The sequence below is a fragment of the Siniperca chuatsi genome, linkage group LG7 (assembly GCF_020085105.1).
Source record: "Siniperca chuatsi isolate FFG_IHB_CAS linkage group LG7, ASM2008510v1, whole genome shotgun sequence".
Classification (NCBI taxonomy): Eukaryota; Metazoa; Chordata; class Actinopteri; order Centrarchiformes; family Sinipercidae; genus Siniperca; species Siniperca chuatsi.
Window position 1 is genome coordinate 17,039,115 of NC_058048.1, and position 13,342 is coordinate 17,052,456.

General features: G+C 44.0%; 1 protein-coding gene across 8 annotated transcripts in view; it reads right to left on the reverse strand.

The window, feature by feature from the left end:
* The window catches only part of grik4 (glutamate receptor, ionotropic, kainate 4), a 317,151-nt gene that overhangs the window by 130,790 nt on the left and 173,019 nt on the right, over positions 1-13,342 (reverse strand). The window contains exon 2 of one of the 8 annotated variants that reach the window (XM_044203356.1): positions 7,681-7,748. The exons of the other annotated variants lie outside the window; for them this stretch is intronic. Coding sequence (XP_044059291.1) covers positions 7,681-7,726 — 46 coding nt within the window. The 5' untranslated portion in view covers positions 7,727-7,748. The remainder of the gene's footprint in view (positions 1-7,680; positions 7,749-13,342) is intronic. 8 annotated transcript variants of the gene reach the window in all.

A 13,342-nucleotide genomic window follows, 5' to 3' on the forward strand; every position in this document is an offset into this window, starting at 1 on the left:
CGAGTTTTGTGCGTACTCGGCCCAGCCCAGGAACTGGTTCCAAGAGTTCTGATGGCCATGGCAGAAGGTACGTAGAAAACGCCCAATATCCTGAATCTTCCTCTCCGTCTGGCCGTTGCTTTGGGGATGGTAACCAGAGGAGAGGCTGATGGTCACACCCAGGAGCGAGAAGAAGGCTTTCCAAATCCGGGAGATGAATTGTGGACCTCTATCTGAAACTATGTCTTCAGGTATCCCATAGTATCTAAAGACATGGTTGAAGAGACATTCTGCCGTCTCCATGGCCGTAGGTAGTCCTCGAAGAGGGATGAGACGGCAGGACTTCGAAAAACGGTCCACGATTACCAGGACACAGGTGTTGTTGTTTGATGGAGGGAGGTCGGTGATGAAGTCCACTCCTAGGTGTGACCAGGGTCTATTGGGCGTCGGTAGGGGACATAGTTTGCCTGCAGGAAGATGACGCGGAGATTTAGACATGGCACATTCTGTACAACCCTGCACGTACCTTCTCACGTCCCTTGCCATGCTTGGCCACCAGAAGCGTTCTCGTAGCAGCGAGAGGGTTTCATTGGCCCCTGGGTGACCAGTGCCTAGTGAGGTGTGAGAAGTATGGATGAGTTGATTTCTCTGGATTCTCGGAACATACTGAAGATTGGGGGGACAGCCCGGTGGAGTGTTAGTGGAGACATTGGAGGAGGGAACAGAATCCTCTGACCATTGTATGGGATTAACGAATACTTGCCGGGTAGAATGGGTTCTGGGTCTTCCGTGGTGCTTTCTGGAGCGTGTAGACGGGAAAGTGCATCGGCTTTCAGGTTCTTGGATCCAGGGCGATATGAGATGTTGAAATGGAATCTAGTAAAGAACAAGGCCCAGCGTGCCTGGCGTGGGTTAAGACGTTTGGCTCTCTTGAGATACTCTAGGTTCTTATGATCTGTTAACACGGTGAATGGGTGTTGGGCACCCTCCAACCAATGTCTCCATTCCTCTAGTGCCAACTTCACAGCCAGCAGTTCACAGTCACCGATGTCGTAGTTTCTCTCCGCCGGGCTGAGTTTCCGAGAGAAGAAAGCACATGGGTGGAGTTTGGCTGGGTCTCCCTGTAGTTGTGATAGCACCGCTCCTACCCCCGTAGTAGAGGCGTCCACCTCGACTGTGAATGGTTTCTCGGGGTCTGGATGGGTGAGGAGCGGTGCACTGGTGAATGCTCTCTTGAAGAGGTCGAAAGCTTCCTGTGCCGCTTGTGGCCAGGACAGAGACTTGGGCTTGTTGTGAAGGAGACTGGTCAAAGGGTGGACTATCCTGCTGTAGTCCTGAATGAAGCGGCGGTAGAAGTTAGCAAACCCCAGGAATCGTTGTAGTTCCTTTATCGTAGTTGGAGTGGGCCAATTCCTAATGGCCTCCACTTTCCCCTCGTCCATCTGGATGCCACTGCTCCTGATGACATAACCAAGAAACTGCACGGAGGATCGATGGAACTCGCACTTCTCAGCCTTGAGGAAGAGCTGATGGCTTCGCAGGCGTTCGAGGACCTCCGCAACGTGTTGCCGATGGTCTTCCTCGTTCCGGGAGTAGATCAGGATGTCATCGATGTAAACTATGACGAATTTGTGAAGGAACTCCCGGAGCACCTCATGGATGAAGTCCTGGAAGACGGAAGGGGCGTTAGCCAGACCGTAGGGCATGACTAGGTACTCATAGTGGCCGGTGGGTGTTACGAAGGCTGTTTTCCATTCGTCTCCCTCCCGTATCCGGATCAGGTTGTATGCGCTGCGGAGGTCCAACTTGGTGTAGACTGTGGCACCACGAAGTTGTTCCAGTGCAGCAGGGACGAGAGGAAGTGGGTAACGGAACTTGACTGTAATCCGATTGAGTGCTCTATAGTCTATACAGGGCCGCAAGCCTCCGTCCTTCTTGGCCACAAAAAAGAAGCTTGAGGCTGCTGGAGAAGTGGATGGTCTGATATACCCCTGGGCTAGGGCCTCCTCAATATACTCCCCCATGGCTTTCTGTTCTGGGAGGGACAATGGATAGATTCTTCCATTGGGCACTGGTTCACCCGGTAGGAGGTCTATTGCACAGTCCCATGGCCGATGCGGGGGTAACTGGGAGTCTCTCTTTGGGCAGAAAACATCTTGATAGGCGGCATAGCAAGCCGGGATGTCCACTGACTGTTTCTCCTTAGGACTCTCGATGGACGTGGCACACACGGGAAGACTCTGGAAGTTATACGAGGATGGTCGTGGTCGCCGCGGGAAACAGCCGGGATAACAGGACTTGCCCCATTTCAGCACTTCCCCTGTAGCCCAGCAAATGATGGGGTCATGTTGCTCCAACCAAGGCCGCCCCAAGATTACCTCCGCAGTCGAACCCTCCAGAACCATTAAATGCAGCTGTTCTTCATGCAGTAGACCTACCCGGAGGGTGATGGGATCAGTAGCCTTCTGAACCCCACGGCGGCTGATTGATTTCCCGGTTATGGCAGTAATTCGGTAACTGGTAGACGTGAAGGAAGTCTTGATATTTAGTTGCCGGCAGAGGGAGCCCGAGATGAAATTGCCGGCTGACCCGGAGTCGATGAGGGCTTGTACTGGAAGGGATAGAGTAGGTGTAACCAGGATGATTCTTGTAGACAAGGGCTTACTACATGGGAGACTATGAATTATTGCACTCACCATAGGTTTAGGTGGTCTCACGGGACAGGTGGCCCTGTTATGTCCCGAGGCTCCACAGTACAAACACAACCTGTGGGTCAGCCGTCTCTGCCGCTCCGCCTGGGTTAAATGGTTGGAGTCTAACTGCATGGGTTCGGGTTCAGGTTCTGGAGAGCGATATTTCTCTGGCTGACGGGGATGGTGAATGTGTGATGGTTGGTCCTGGTGTTCCACCAAACACGTCCGCATACGAGTAGCCACCCTAATGGCTAACTGGATAAACCTTTCGAGGCCGATGGTATCTTCGTATGCAGCAAGATGCAATTGTACGCGGGGTTCCAATCCCTGACGGAAGGTGGTGATGAGGGATTGCTCGTTCCAACCGCTGGCTGCCGCGAGGGTTCGGAATTCCAGGGCGTAGTCCTGGATAGACCGCTGACCTTGCTTAAGCTGATATAATTTCTCACCAGCTGAGGAGTCACCGGCGGGTCGTCCGAATACCTCGCGGAAGTGATCTAGGAAACTCGTCAGAGACTGGGTGACGGGTCCGCTTTGTGACCAGATGGACTCGGCCCACTGTAACGCTCTCCCTTGCAGCTGGGAGATAACGAAGGCTATTTTGGAGCGTTCAGTGGGATACAAGGGCGATTGCATTTCCAGGACCAGGGTACACTGTAAAATGAATCCATTGCAGTCCTCCGCCGAGCCAGAGAAGGGCGCTGGTTTGGCCATGGGACTGGAACAATGCGGAACTGCTGGAGTGACCGGAGCGGAAGCGGAAGTGGTGGAGGTGGACGTGGATGATGGTGGAGCGTTGAGACCACGGCGTAGGATCTCCACCAGCTCCTGGAATGGATCCGTGGCACTCATGCTGCAATCCTGTTGTGTGGTCCGGTCTTCTGTTACGGACAGACCAACCCGGAGACACTGGTAAGGAGATTTCGAGAGTTTATTGATTACAGAGATAAATAGAGAGTCTATAGGAGTAGAGAAGATACCGTCCCTCGTATCACTGACGGTGGTGGCGTGCAGGAGCTGGATAGCTGAACACGAGGCGACGGGAACGGGAGCCACACACACTGGAGACAGAAGACACTCCGGAGCCGGGTGAGAACTGCTACCCATAGAAAACTGGAGTCGAGTTAGAGGTTCGTAGCGCTGGATGGCTGTGATCAAGAAGTAGCGTCGTAGGAGAGTCCGAGGTTAACTGAAGGTAGGAGGCGTAGCTCTGTCCTTCTAGCGAACGAGACCGGACACTGACTGAGGTGAAGAGTGGAGATTTATAGTGGAGAGGAGTGGCTAATTGCAACCAGGTGTGTGCTGAGTCACGGGTGCAGGTGATTAGTATTCAGGTGAGGAGGAGCGGTGTGGCTGAGATGAGGTGGAGCCTGGCGTGTCTGTGACAGACGGCTGCGTTCCCATGGAAACCGTGCTCACGCGGTTCCAGCGAAAAGGACATTAGTAACCTTGCTCTCAATCACTCACCTCTCTCTCCCTCTTGCTCTGCCTCATTCTCTTCCTCTTTATTTCTTTCTGTCTCTCTTACACACTGGCATGTGGTCATATACTCACACTCTGAGTGATGGCCACTGCACATGAAGTATTGACTTTTTATCATCATTTCAACAGGGCGGGCAGGGACACTGCTAAAGTTGAGGACTCTGTGAGTATCCATCACCCACAGAGACAAAACCTAAGCTCCTTAGGCCCTTCAACAGTATCAGCACTGATATGTACTGGACACCCACTGATACAAGCTCACAGTCATTTTCTCTTCCCCTCTCTCTTGCTCTTCTTTGCCTTTTACATGTTCAAGGAAACAAAAAAGAAAAAATGGTGTGCTTCGTGGCCATTCGTCGTTCCTAATCTGATCCAACCAACATGCATTAAGTGATTAAGTGAAAGTCCTTGGATGAAAATATTTTAAGACCTTCAAATGAAAGAGGCCAGGGTCGCACTGGTGTTAGGATTTTGCATAGCTTGATTGAAATGAGATAAATTAACTGAGATACATATTTCCATAGAGTCACAATAATGAACATACAGTGATTTAATCAATTAAAATCCAATCCAAAAGAAAACAAGAATCAAATAAAAAATACAAAAAGTAGAGGGAACTGTAGCATAATTTAAGGTTTGACTATAAATCTATACTCAGCATTAAGAAGTATCAGTTAGATTGGATTAAGCGTGGTCTGAGAGACAGATACTAGTGAGGCTGCGTTTATCGCTACATTGATGGCATTAGACACTCAAACTGGGCTTCAGGGAAACTAGGCTCTCCTTGTGAGACTTAAAGCACTTTTGAAAAGACTACAAAGATAAGAAGGAGGAAAGGAAGACAGATATGTATAGAGAAAAGGCATGGAGAGATGTCCAGAGGGGGGAAGAGCAAGACAAGTCGTTTGCGAGTGATGGGGTGTTGAGCAGGGGCAGGATGTATCTGAGGGCATCCAAAGTTCCCATAGCTTAGCCTAATAAAACTCCAGGGAGAACAAACATGGAGTCTGTGACAAGTACAGTGTGCTGGTCGGTGCCTGCATACATGTGTGTCGTCATCATCCCCTCAGAGCCACTGCTGTACCTCCAGGGAGCTCATGCCCTTTGCTTCTACAGCCACAGTATCCGAGAGGCAACGTTTCTGTCTCTCCCTGGCTGTTTCTACTATCTGGTGCTTCAAATGAGGGCCACTTCTGCCTCATTATACCTGCACCTAAACAGTGCACTGAACCCAGATGGCTAGTTGGGGCCCTGGAGGCCACCTAACCGCTACACAGCACCTTTCGATTGTACACACACACACACACACACACACACACACACAGACACACTGCTCCATAAATGAAGCCTGTATGTTGAATAGGTGTGGGATGTTATCATGCAGGCACGGACTATAGCGGTTACCCTAGCGAACAGAATAGGAGGGTTAACAATGTAAGTTGTAGACCTCCAGGGATCTGCCAGGGTAAACACTGTGTGCTTAAGCTTGATGCTGAAAACACCCTCTGTTTGTGAATGTGTCTTCGTGTACCTCTGCTTCAGTGTATGTGAGTAAGAAACAAAAAGCTTTGTCATTGGGGTTGTAATAGGACCAGTGGATGGAGTATCCACATGGGAGTCCCTACTGAGGTGTGTGTGCAGCTGATAAGGTGAGGGATTCAGGGACAGGACAGCACAGGACACAGGTGAGCAGGAGTGGACGGTAATCCACGGCGCTTCCCTACAGGACTGCACTCTGTGTAATCTGAGGTAAGGAGATAGGAGAAATACAAGAGGGACAATCATCCACTGACCCTGAACAGTCAGGGAGCCAGTGATAGAGAGGCAAAACAGAAAAGGAGAAAAACCACACAAACACACATGCTAAGACATACTGACACCTGGAGACCTCTCAATTGATTCAGTGCAAAGGGAGTTAATAACACAGATGGCTGCACAGTGAAAATAGCCTACCTGTCTGTACACAGTTAATAGACTTCCATACTGCACTAGAGTACCAGTCGTATGTGTGTGTTTAATTGTGTCTGTGCTTATCTTATCAATGGTGTCCATGATGTCTCGTCATGAAATTTGTCATATCTCCACTACCTGTACCGTGTTAATCCATCTGATTCTCTGCTGTTTACTGGTCTGACTCTTGCACTTTTTTCCTCATTGGGTGTATAACTGGATTATGTTAGGACTTGAAGTGCTATGCAATGGACCTTTTAAAATCTGCAGATTTAGCAAAAACTAAATTTTTATGAATGGATGTTTTCTTCTGTACTGTTACACCATTTTTTTAAACATTGCTACTATGCTTGTCCTATTTTCAGTGTTCATATGGTTTTGTTGTGAAATGCATGGCCTAAAAGACTGAAAAATAAAATGCAAAGATCCCACATATTTCCTTTCTTCGACTTTATATTCATGTAAAAACATTGATTTACTGCCATGGTAACAGTGACCTCAGAGGTTTTTTTTAATATGCCATTGCATATGGTTGCATGGTGTGCTTTGGTGTCACATAAATCTTAAGCACTAGGCTACTGCTTTGAGTCCAAATAATCAGATGTGAAAAAGACATTGTAAATTGACTTGCTGAACTTCAGTGTTTTGAAGAAAACAATAAGCCCATGAAAGCACTTCTGTACTTCATCTGAAAATATCAAGAATTAAAAGGTCTGAAACTTGAAAACTCAATCACACTTGAATACTGCACTCTGTGGTCAACATCCCACAGTTTTCATTGTAATCTATCTTTTTTTAGTCCAACTATTTTTTCTTTCCTTTTCCTTCCCTGTTTTTTATCCATTGTACTTGTCTCTCAGGCGATAAGAAAATATTGTCAACATTCTGAATTTTGCCTTATGTATCCTCACTTTCTATTTCTGCTTAAAAGAAATGTTGTTTTTCCTTTTCTCTGGCTTCTATGAATCTATAAATCCATGCTCTCATTCATGTTTTCTTTGCTCTTGCTATATTTTAATGTTAAGGCTGTTTTAAGTAAAACCAACTCCCACTCCTTTTTATTAGTCCTTTTTCATAATCCATATCTCCATCTTTCCTTTCCCTTAACCTTCAACTCTTATTTCAACTTCATTGTGTTTTAAGACTTTAAGACTTCTTTCATCCTTATTCAGTCTTTTTTTGTAAGTCTGTTTTAAATTTGACCTTTTTCATGTTAATGTACAATATAAACACTAAACAGACTTGGAGAGATCTGAATATTGTATCTAGGCAACATTCACAGACGCATTATTAACTGAGGAACATTGACACTACAACATGGTAGCAAATGATGAACAAAAAACATTATGTTGCCTTACAGCAACCACAGTTTGTTTCTCAAATCTCACTACCACCATCCCTCACGACTGAATTCGGTCCCTCTATCTCACTGATTAGTGTGACCTGCTTGAGTGAATCACTGAAATATACAACAATGTGAAATGCACCACAAGTTTTCTGTTTACACATCATAACTGGTGAGCTTTGCTGTTGCCTGTGTCCTCACAACCAGTCACACATCAGGTAAAAAGCCTACCTGGAGTCCCTCCCAGGGTAAGTTTAGCCATTAAGCAAGCAGCCATCCCTTTCCTCTTGGAGAAGGACCTGGTAAATCAACCATTAACACATGGCAATGAATTTCAAATAAGACAGCAGGCAATGCCACAGAGGTACACAAAGATAAGAAGATTGACGAAGGTATGTGTGCACATATACACGTTAGCACACAGTCACAGGTAGGTGCACAAGCACACATACACACATCAGGCATCTGTGTGGCCAGAGGTGGTGCTTAAGGCAAGGGTGGCAGCTGCCGATGGCTGTGCCAACCGATTGTAATGGCAGAGGGCCTGGCAACAGCTGGGGAGGGGGGCTCTGAGGACTCGCCAAACTCTTCACTGTGAGCCATGATCAAAGATGTGGCATAATGGAGTGGGACTGGCAGAATGGGGTGTCAAGGGAGGAGTGTGTATATCTGTCGTGGGAGAGGGTTCCCCATATGTGCATGTGAGTGAGTGTGTGTGGATAATTTGCTCGTGCAGGTATAAAATGGATGGACAAGATAAGAAAGGCATTTGACACTAGGGCACAGGAACCAAACCAGTGTGCACAATTCACCACCTGGTTATATGGGAGGTTGCTACATTAACAGACAACTAGGACTGAGACACTGTAAGGTGTATATCTTCACTTAAACATTTTTTGTAGTGTTTTAAAAAATACAGACTTTCTGTTTCTAAAAAAAATTAATGGTTCTAATACTCTACCGACTTGTAAGCTACCAACTAAAGGTGCTAACACAACAAGTTTAGTAAACAACCTAAACAAATAAAACTTCTTTAACCAAATATAGTAAACTAAAAGGAAATGGCAGACTTACTTGAGAGATAAGTTATGCTTACATTACTAAGGCATTAAAATATACTGTTTTGCTATTTTGTTTCATGTTGCTGGGCCAACACCCATCTCTGAAGCTCTAGCCTGAAGCTACTGTAAAACATTTACAAAATGGCCTTGGCATTTAAATAATTTAATGCACCCTGTATTTCTTAAATATGAAGCCTTAACTTATTAAGGCTGTTGACTCAAATAGTTGTTGTTTTGTATTTTAGGTTTTTGACCAAGTGCAATACCTCAAGAAGTTCTCTTATCTTGTTGTGTTTATCTTTTTAAAACGGAAAAAATACACGGACCCTCAATTTTGTGTTTGTTCTGTCACAAAATGATCAAAATTGTGTCAAGGATTAATACTTTTCAAAGTATGGTATTTAAGTTAGAAATGTCAGGTTGTGAAAACACTGCTAGCAATACTGTACATTGGCCCAAAACAGTTTTATGCTATCCCAGGCACCCAGGTGGCCCACAGATTAAAGCACCGCCCACCTTCACAAGACCCAGAGAGGGATTATGTCCCTGTTCCTACTATTTCTACTAGTTGGTCAGGGTGCCGGTATAGAAGCATGACTTGCTGTCAGATGTAAAGCAGCAGCTGGTGACTCCACGTGTACTGGGGGAGACACTTGACTGTCTTTACCCTCTGCAAGTCAACAGTGACAAGCACCACAGTACAAGAGGAATTGGCAAATACGAATTTGGGAGAAAAAAGGAAAAATGAGAAAAAATACTGTATATAAGGGAGAAGCATTTACACTTCACAGAGAAAGAATACAAATTCCCTGCTGCACCATCTCACAGCCCTCAGAGGCTGAAGTGAGACAGAGAAAACAGGAGAGAAAAAACAACTGCAATGATAGGTCAATGAACCTGCCTGGCCATAGCACGGGGCTATATCTCATCACTGTTCTCATCTCTCTGCAGTAATAGAGCAAATCCCATACAAACCGTCTATGATGATCCAAACCCACGGCCGTTAGCTTCAGCATGGCTTCCATCAATGGAATGGAGTAATGCAGTCATTTGTGATCTTCTTTACCCCCTACTAAGAGTGCTGGAAGAACGACAAAGAAAAATATATGGTCCTGGCTGTGTGTGTGTCTGTGCCTGCATTGATGTATGAACCTGCCAGCCACTGAAACTTCAAAACTTGCCAACTGCAAAGCATGATGGGCAGTCATGACAGATTTAAAAAAGTCCATGCCCTCTCCTTTAATTATGACCGATTTGACCAATTCTGACACTTTCATCTGTTCAAAATTATCATCACACACACACACACACACACACAGAATCATCCTGCCATCCTGTAGGAAATTCACCAGTTTAACTAGGATTTTAATGTTAGTGCGACCAAGTACATCAAAACACAGTTAGTATATTTATCCTGATTGTAACACACATCCAATTCGCTACTGTGGCAAATAAAGAAGTCTGTAATTTAAGGGAATTTTCTGTTTTATAAAAGGTTGTTTTATAATCAGTTTCATGGTGCCTATTATGCCAATAAAGTCTGCATTGACTAAATACTGCCTAAATCAATCAGAGCCCAAATATTTGATTCAGATTTTCTCAGAATATGAAGATGGATTTTTGAATGTAAACGACTATGATAAGCCTTTGAGCAACTATTTAACATTACTCTACATACTTCCCATTTTATAGATGACCTTAAGTAGATGCAAAGGTATAGTAAGAAAAACACTGCTTTAAACTTGGTTATATTAAGGTAAATTTAATGTGGGGGGAAAAAAATCTATAAATGGCTCCAGGCTCTTTTCTCCATTAAAAAACACTAAATACTAGTAAAAGCTACTCTCACTGGTTTCTAAATAGGAAATAAGAACACAACGTGAGATCAATGTATTCAACATCTATTTAACACACAAATGTTGTCTTGTTACTACCTACAGCACATATTATTGTAGGAAGGATGATTTTTTAATGGCAGTGACATTATGTGAAAACTTTCTTGAAATCCAGGCAATAAATAATAATACAGAGATTTTTCATAACATTTTCTTCATAAGCAATGTTGCGGTCAAGAGATGTAGATACAGAACATATTGTAATAGCCACCACTGCTGAACCTATCTGAGTACAAAGATCTTATCACTGCAACAGAGTAACAAGCAGCTAAAAAAGAGGACATCAAGAAAGTTAACTGGCAGCGCAGTTAAAAATATCCAGATAGAGAGGGAGAGAAAATGCCTGTTGATGCTTAAGTACTGTATATGCATGAGCCAGTATATGCATGCATATGTACCTGGCATTGATGTTTTGTTGTTCTGCCCTAATCAAAACCCAGTCAACAAAAGCTGTTTCCCCCCGCTGGCTGCCAGGAGATAATAGCTCTCTACAGGAGGAAAAGCAGAGCATTTTCAGTATTTATAGCTATATTTTCATGAATCAAGGCATAAGCGCAAGCACTGGCACAAGTTCATGGAGCTTGGCTATGGCAACATATATTTGGTCATTTTGAGACCAAAGGCAGTGGTGCACACGTGCTGCAGGTGTAAAATGGTTTAGAAGAAGGGGAATAAATTACAATAAGTGTTTGGTTGGCATCAATCATGGCTAATCAAATAATCTCCTCTAATTCCCTTTAAACGCAGTGCTCTCTCCACAATGCACTGACTGTAATGGATGAGGAGAGTCAAGATCCGCTGCACAAAAACAGCTACTGCTAAGAGAAAATTGATGTCCTTGTCTGGGAAATGCAGCGTTGTAAGGTGCAAATGCGGGATGAATAAAAATAAACAGTGGAAAACTTCCCTGCTTCTTCCGGTGGAAAATGTAGGGCAAAGTATTAAGTGCTACTTATTGTAGATTACACACACAGCATGCAGCAGACACAGAACTACAGCTCACTGATGTAGATGGGTGCCTAATCATGCAGGCTTCTAAAAGTAACCATAAGGATCTCCAACTGGATTCTGAATTTTACATGGAGCCAGAATAAAAAGGACATGGCCTAGCAGCGGCATTCTGGACCATTTGTAAGAGATCCAGGAATGTGTTGCTAAGGCAAGTGAAAAGGGACTTAGAATCATCAAAGCGGTATAAAATGAATGCATGAGTGATCATGTCCATCTCAGGTTGAGATAAAATGTCATATCAGTGTTCTACATCTAGAAAAATAGGAATGAATCAAATGTTCTGAGCTGCTGGTCAAATGTGCCACCTACGTTTCTGAGGTAAGCTCTGGTTTCCTTCATCTTAGGGATAGGAGGTTTGGCTGACTCGGGCAAAAACTATTTTAATTGTATCAATGCTGAGTTGCAAGAAATCCTTTACTATCAAATTCTTGACACATTATACCTTTTACGAAATTCTGTAAAATTGCAATTTTTTTGACATTTTAAAGAATACATTGACAATTTTTCAAGCCTGTCTTAAAAATACCAGTCAGGTGCCAGCTGAACATCGAAACAGGTTTTACTCACTGTAATCATTCCTCCTTGAAGATCCCCTCCTAATGGGCTTCCAAAGTAAGTAATGGGGGACAAAATCCACAGTTCTCGTTCTGTGCAAAAATACCTTCCAAATTTTATCTGAAGTTAATTTGAGGCCTCAGCAGTGTGAGTTAGACAAATCAAGAGAGCATCTTCCAAGTTAGTATGAAATTCCATGTTTGTGTAACTATCTCTTGACAGGAGCACAGCATGAAATCATAGTCTGGAGAAACACAAACAGGGAATTCTGTTATAAAAAAAAAAAACTTTAAGCCTCACATTAACTTGAGATAAACGTTGGAATGTATTTTTGCACGAACCGAGGACTGTAGATTTTGTCCCCCATCTCTTCCATTGGAAGTGCATTAGGAAGGCATCTCTTAATGGCTAGTATGAACAGGAGGAATGATTACAGCAAGCAAAAACTGTTTAAATGTACATATGGACATGTGAGTATTGTTTTAAAACAAATCTTGAAAAAATGTGAACCTATCCTTTAAGGCTTAAACAACATGAATAAGTGCAAAAGTAGTAGATACGACTTGAAAATTATGCAAGGACCTTCATAAGAGGTAGGCTAGCAGCAGAAACCAAAGTTTTACCATAATCCAGAGTGTTACAGATGCTGGTACATTGTTGGTTGGTTTTATAGGCTGGTATCCAGGTTTTGTCCCAGATAGATGCCATGTGAGATTTGGTTGAACAAGTTTTTGTTCAGACATTACACTATGTAAATAGGGGTAGACAACACCATACATTCAGCACATCAATGACACAGTCTTCACCACACCCCAACTTTCACGAAGGTAGTATTTGTCATAGTGCTATTGTACATGATTGCATTTAACAGTGCACATGTCCTATCATATCTACTGTGCTTGTATCACTGATCTGGGGCAGTGGTGGCCTAAAGGTTAGAGAAGCAATTGTGATTAGGAGGTCTATGGTTTAATCCCCAGACCAGCAGGATAAAAGAGCATTTACCTCATTCCATTTAAACTTGAGCCATGATTCTGCTGTTACAATGCCCTGGTTATGACCTTCATTCTACACCACCACTGTAAAGCATAGAGTAATACTGTTCATACGCTCTAAGCTCATGCCTTCCATCTCAGCATGTGACAAGCTCCATTACACATCCACAAACACCACCCTGCAGCTTGTAATTAGTTTGTTAATAATTTAAGTACCAGTGTTTTCATGTTTGTGTGTAACTGAGGATAGGGAAGCATTTTCTATGAGTGCATATAGAGTATGTGCACATGTGCATAGGCAAATGAGCAAACATTCATTTGAATTTGTCTCTATCAATCCCAGTGAGGATACCTTAATTCAGGAGAGTGTGTTTTG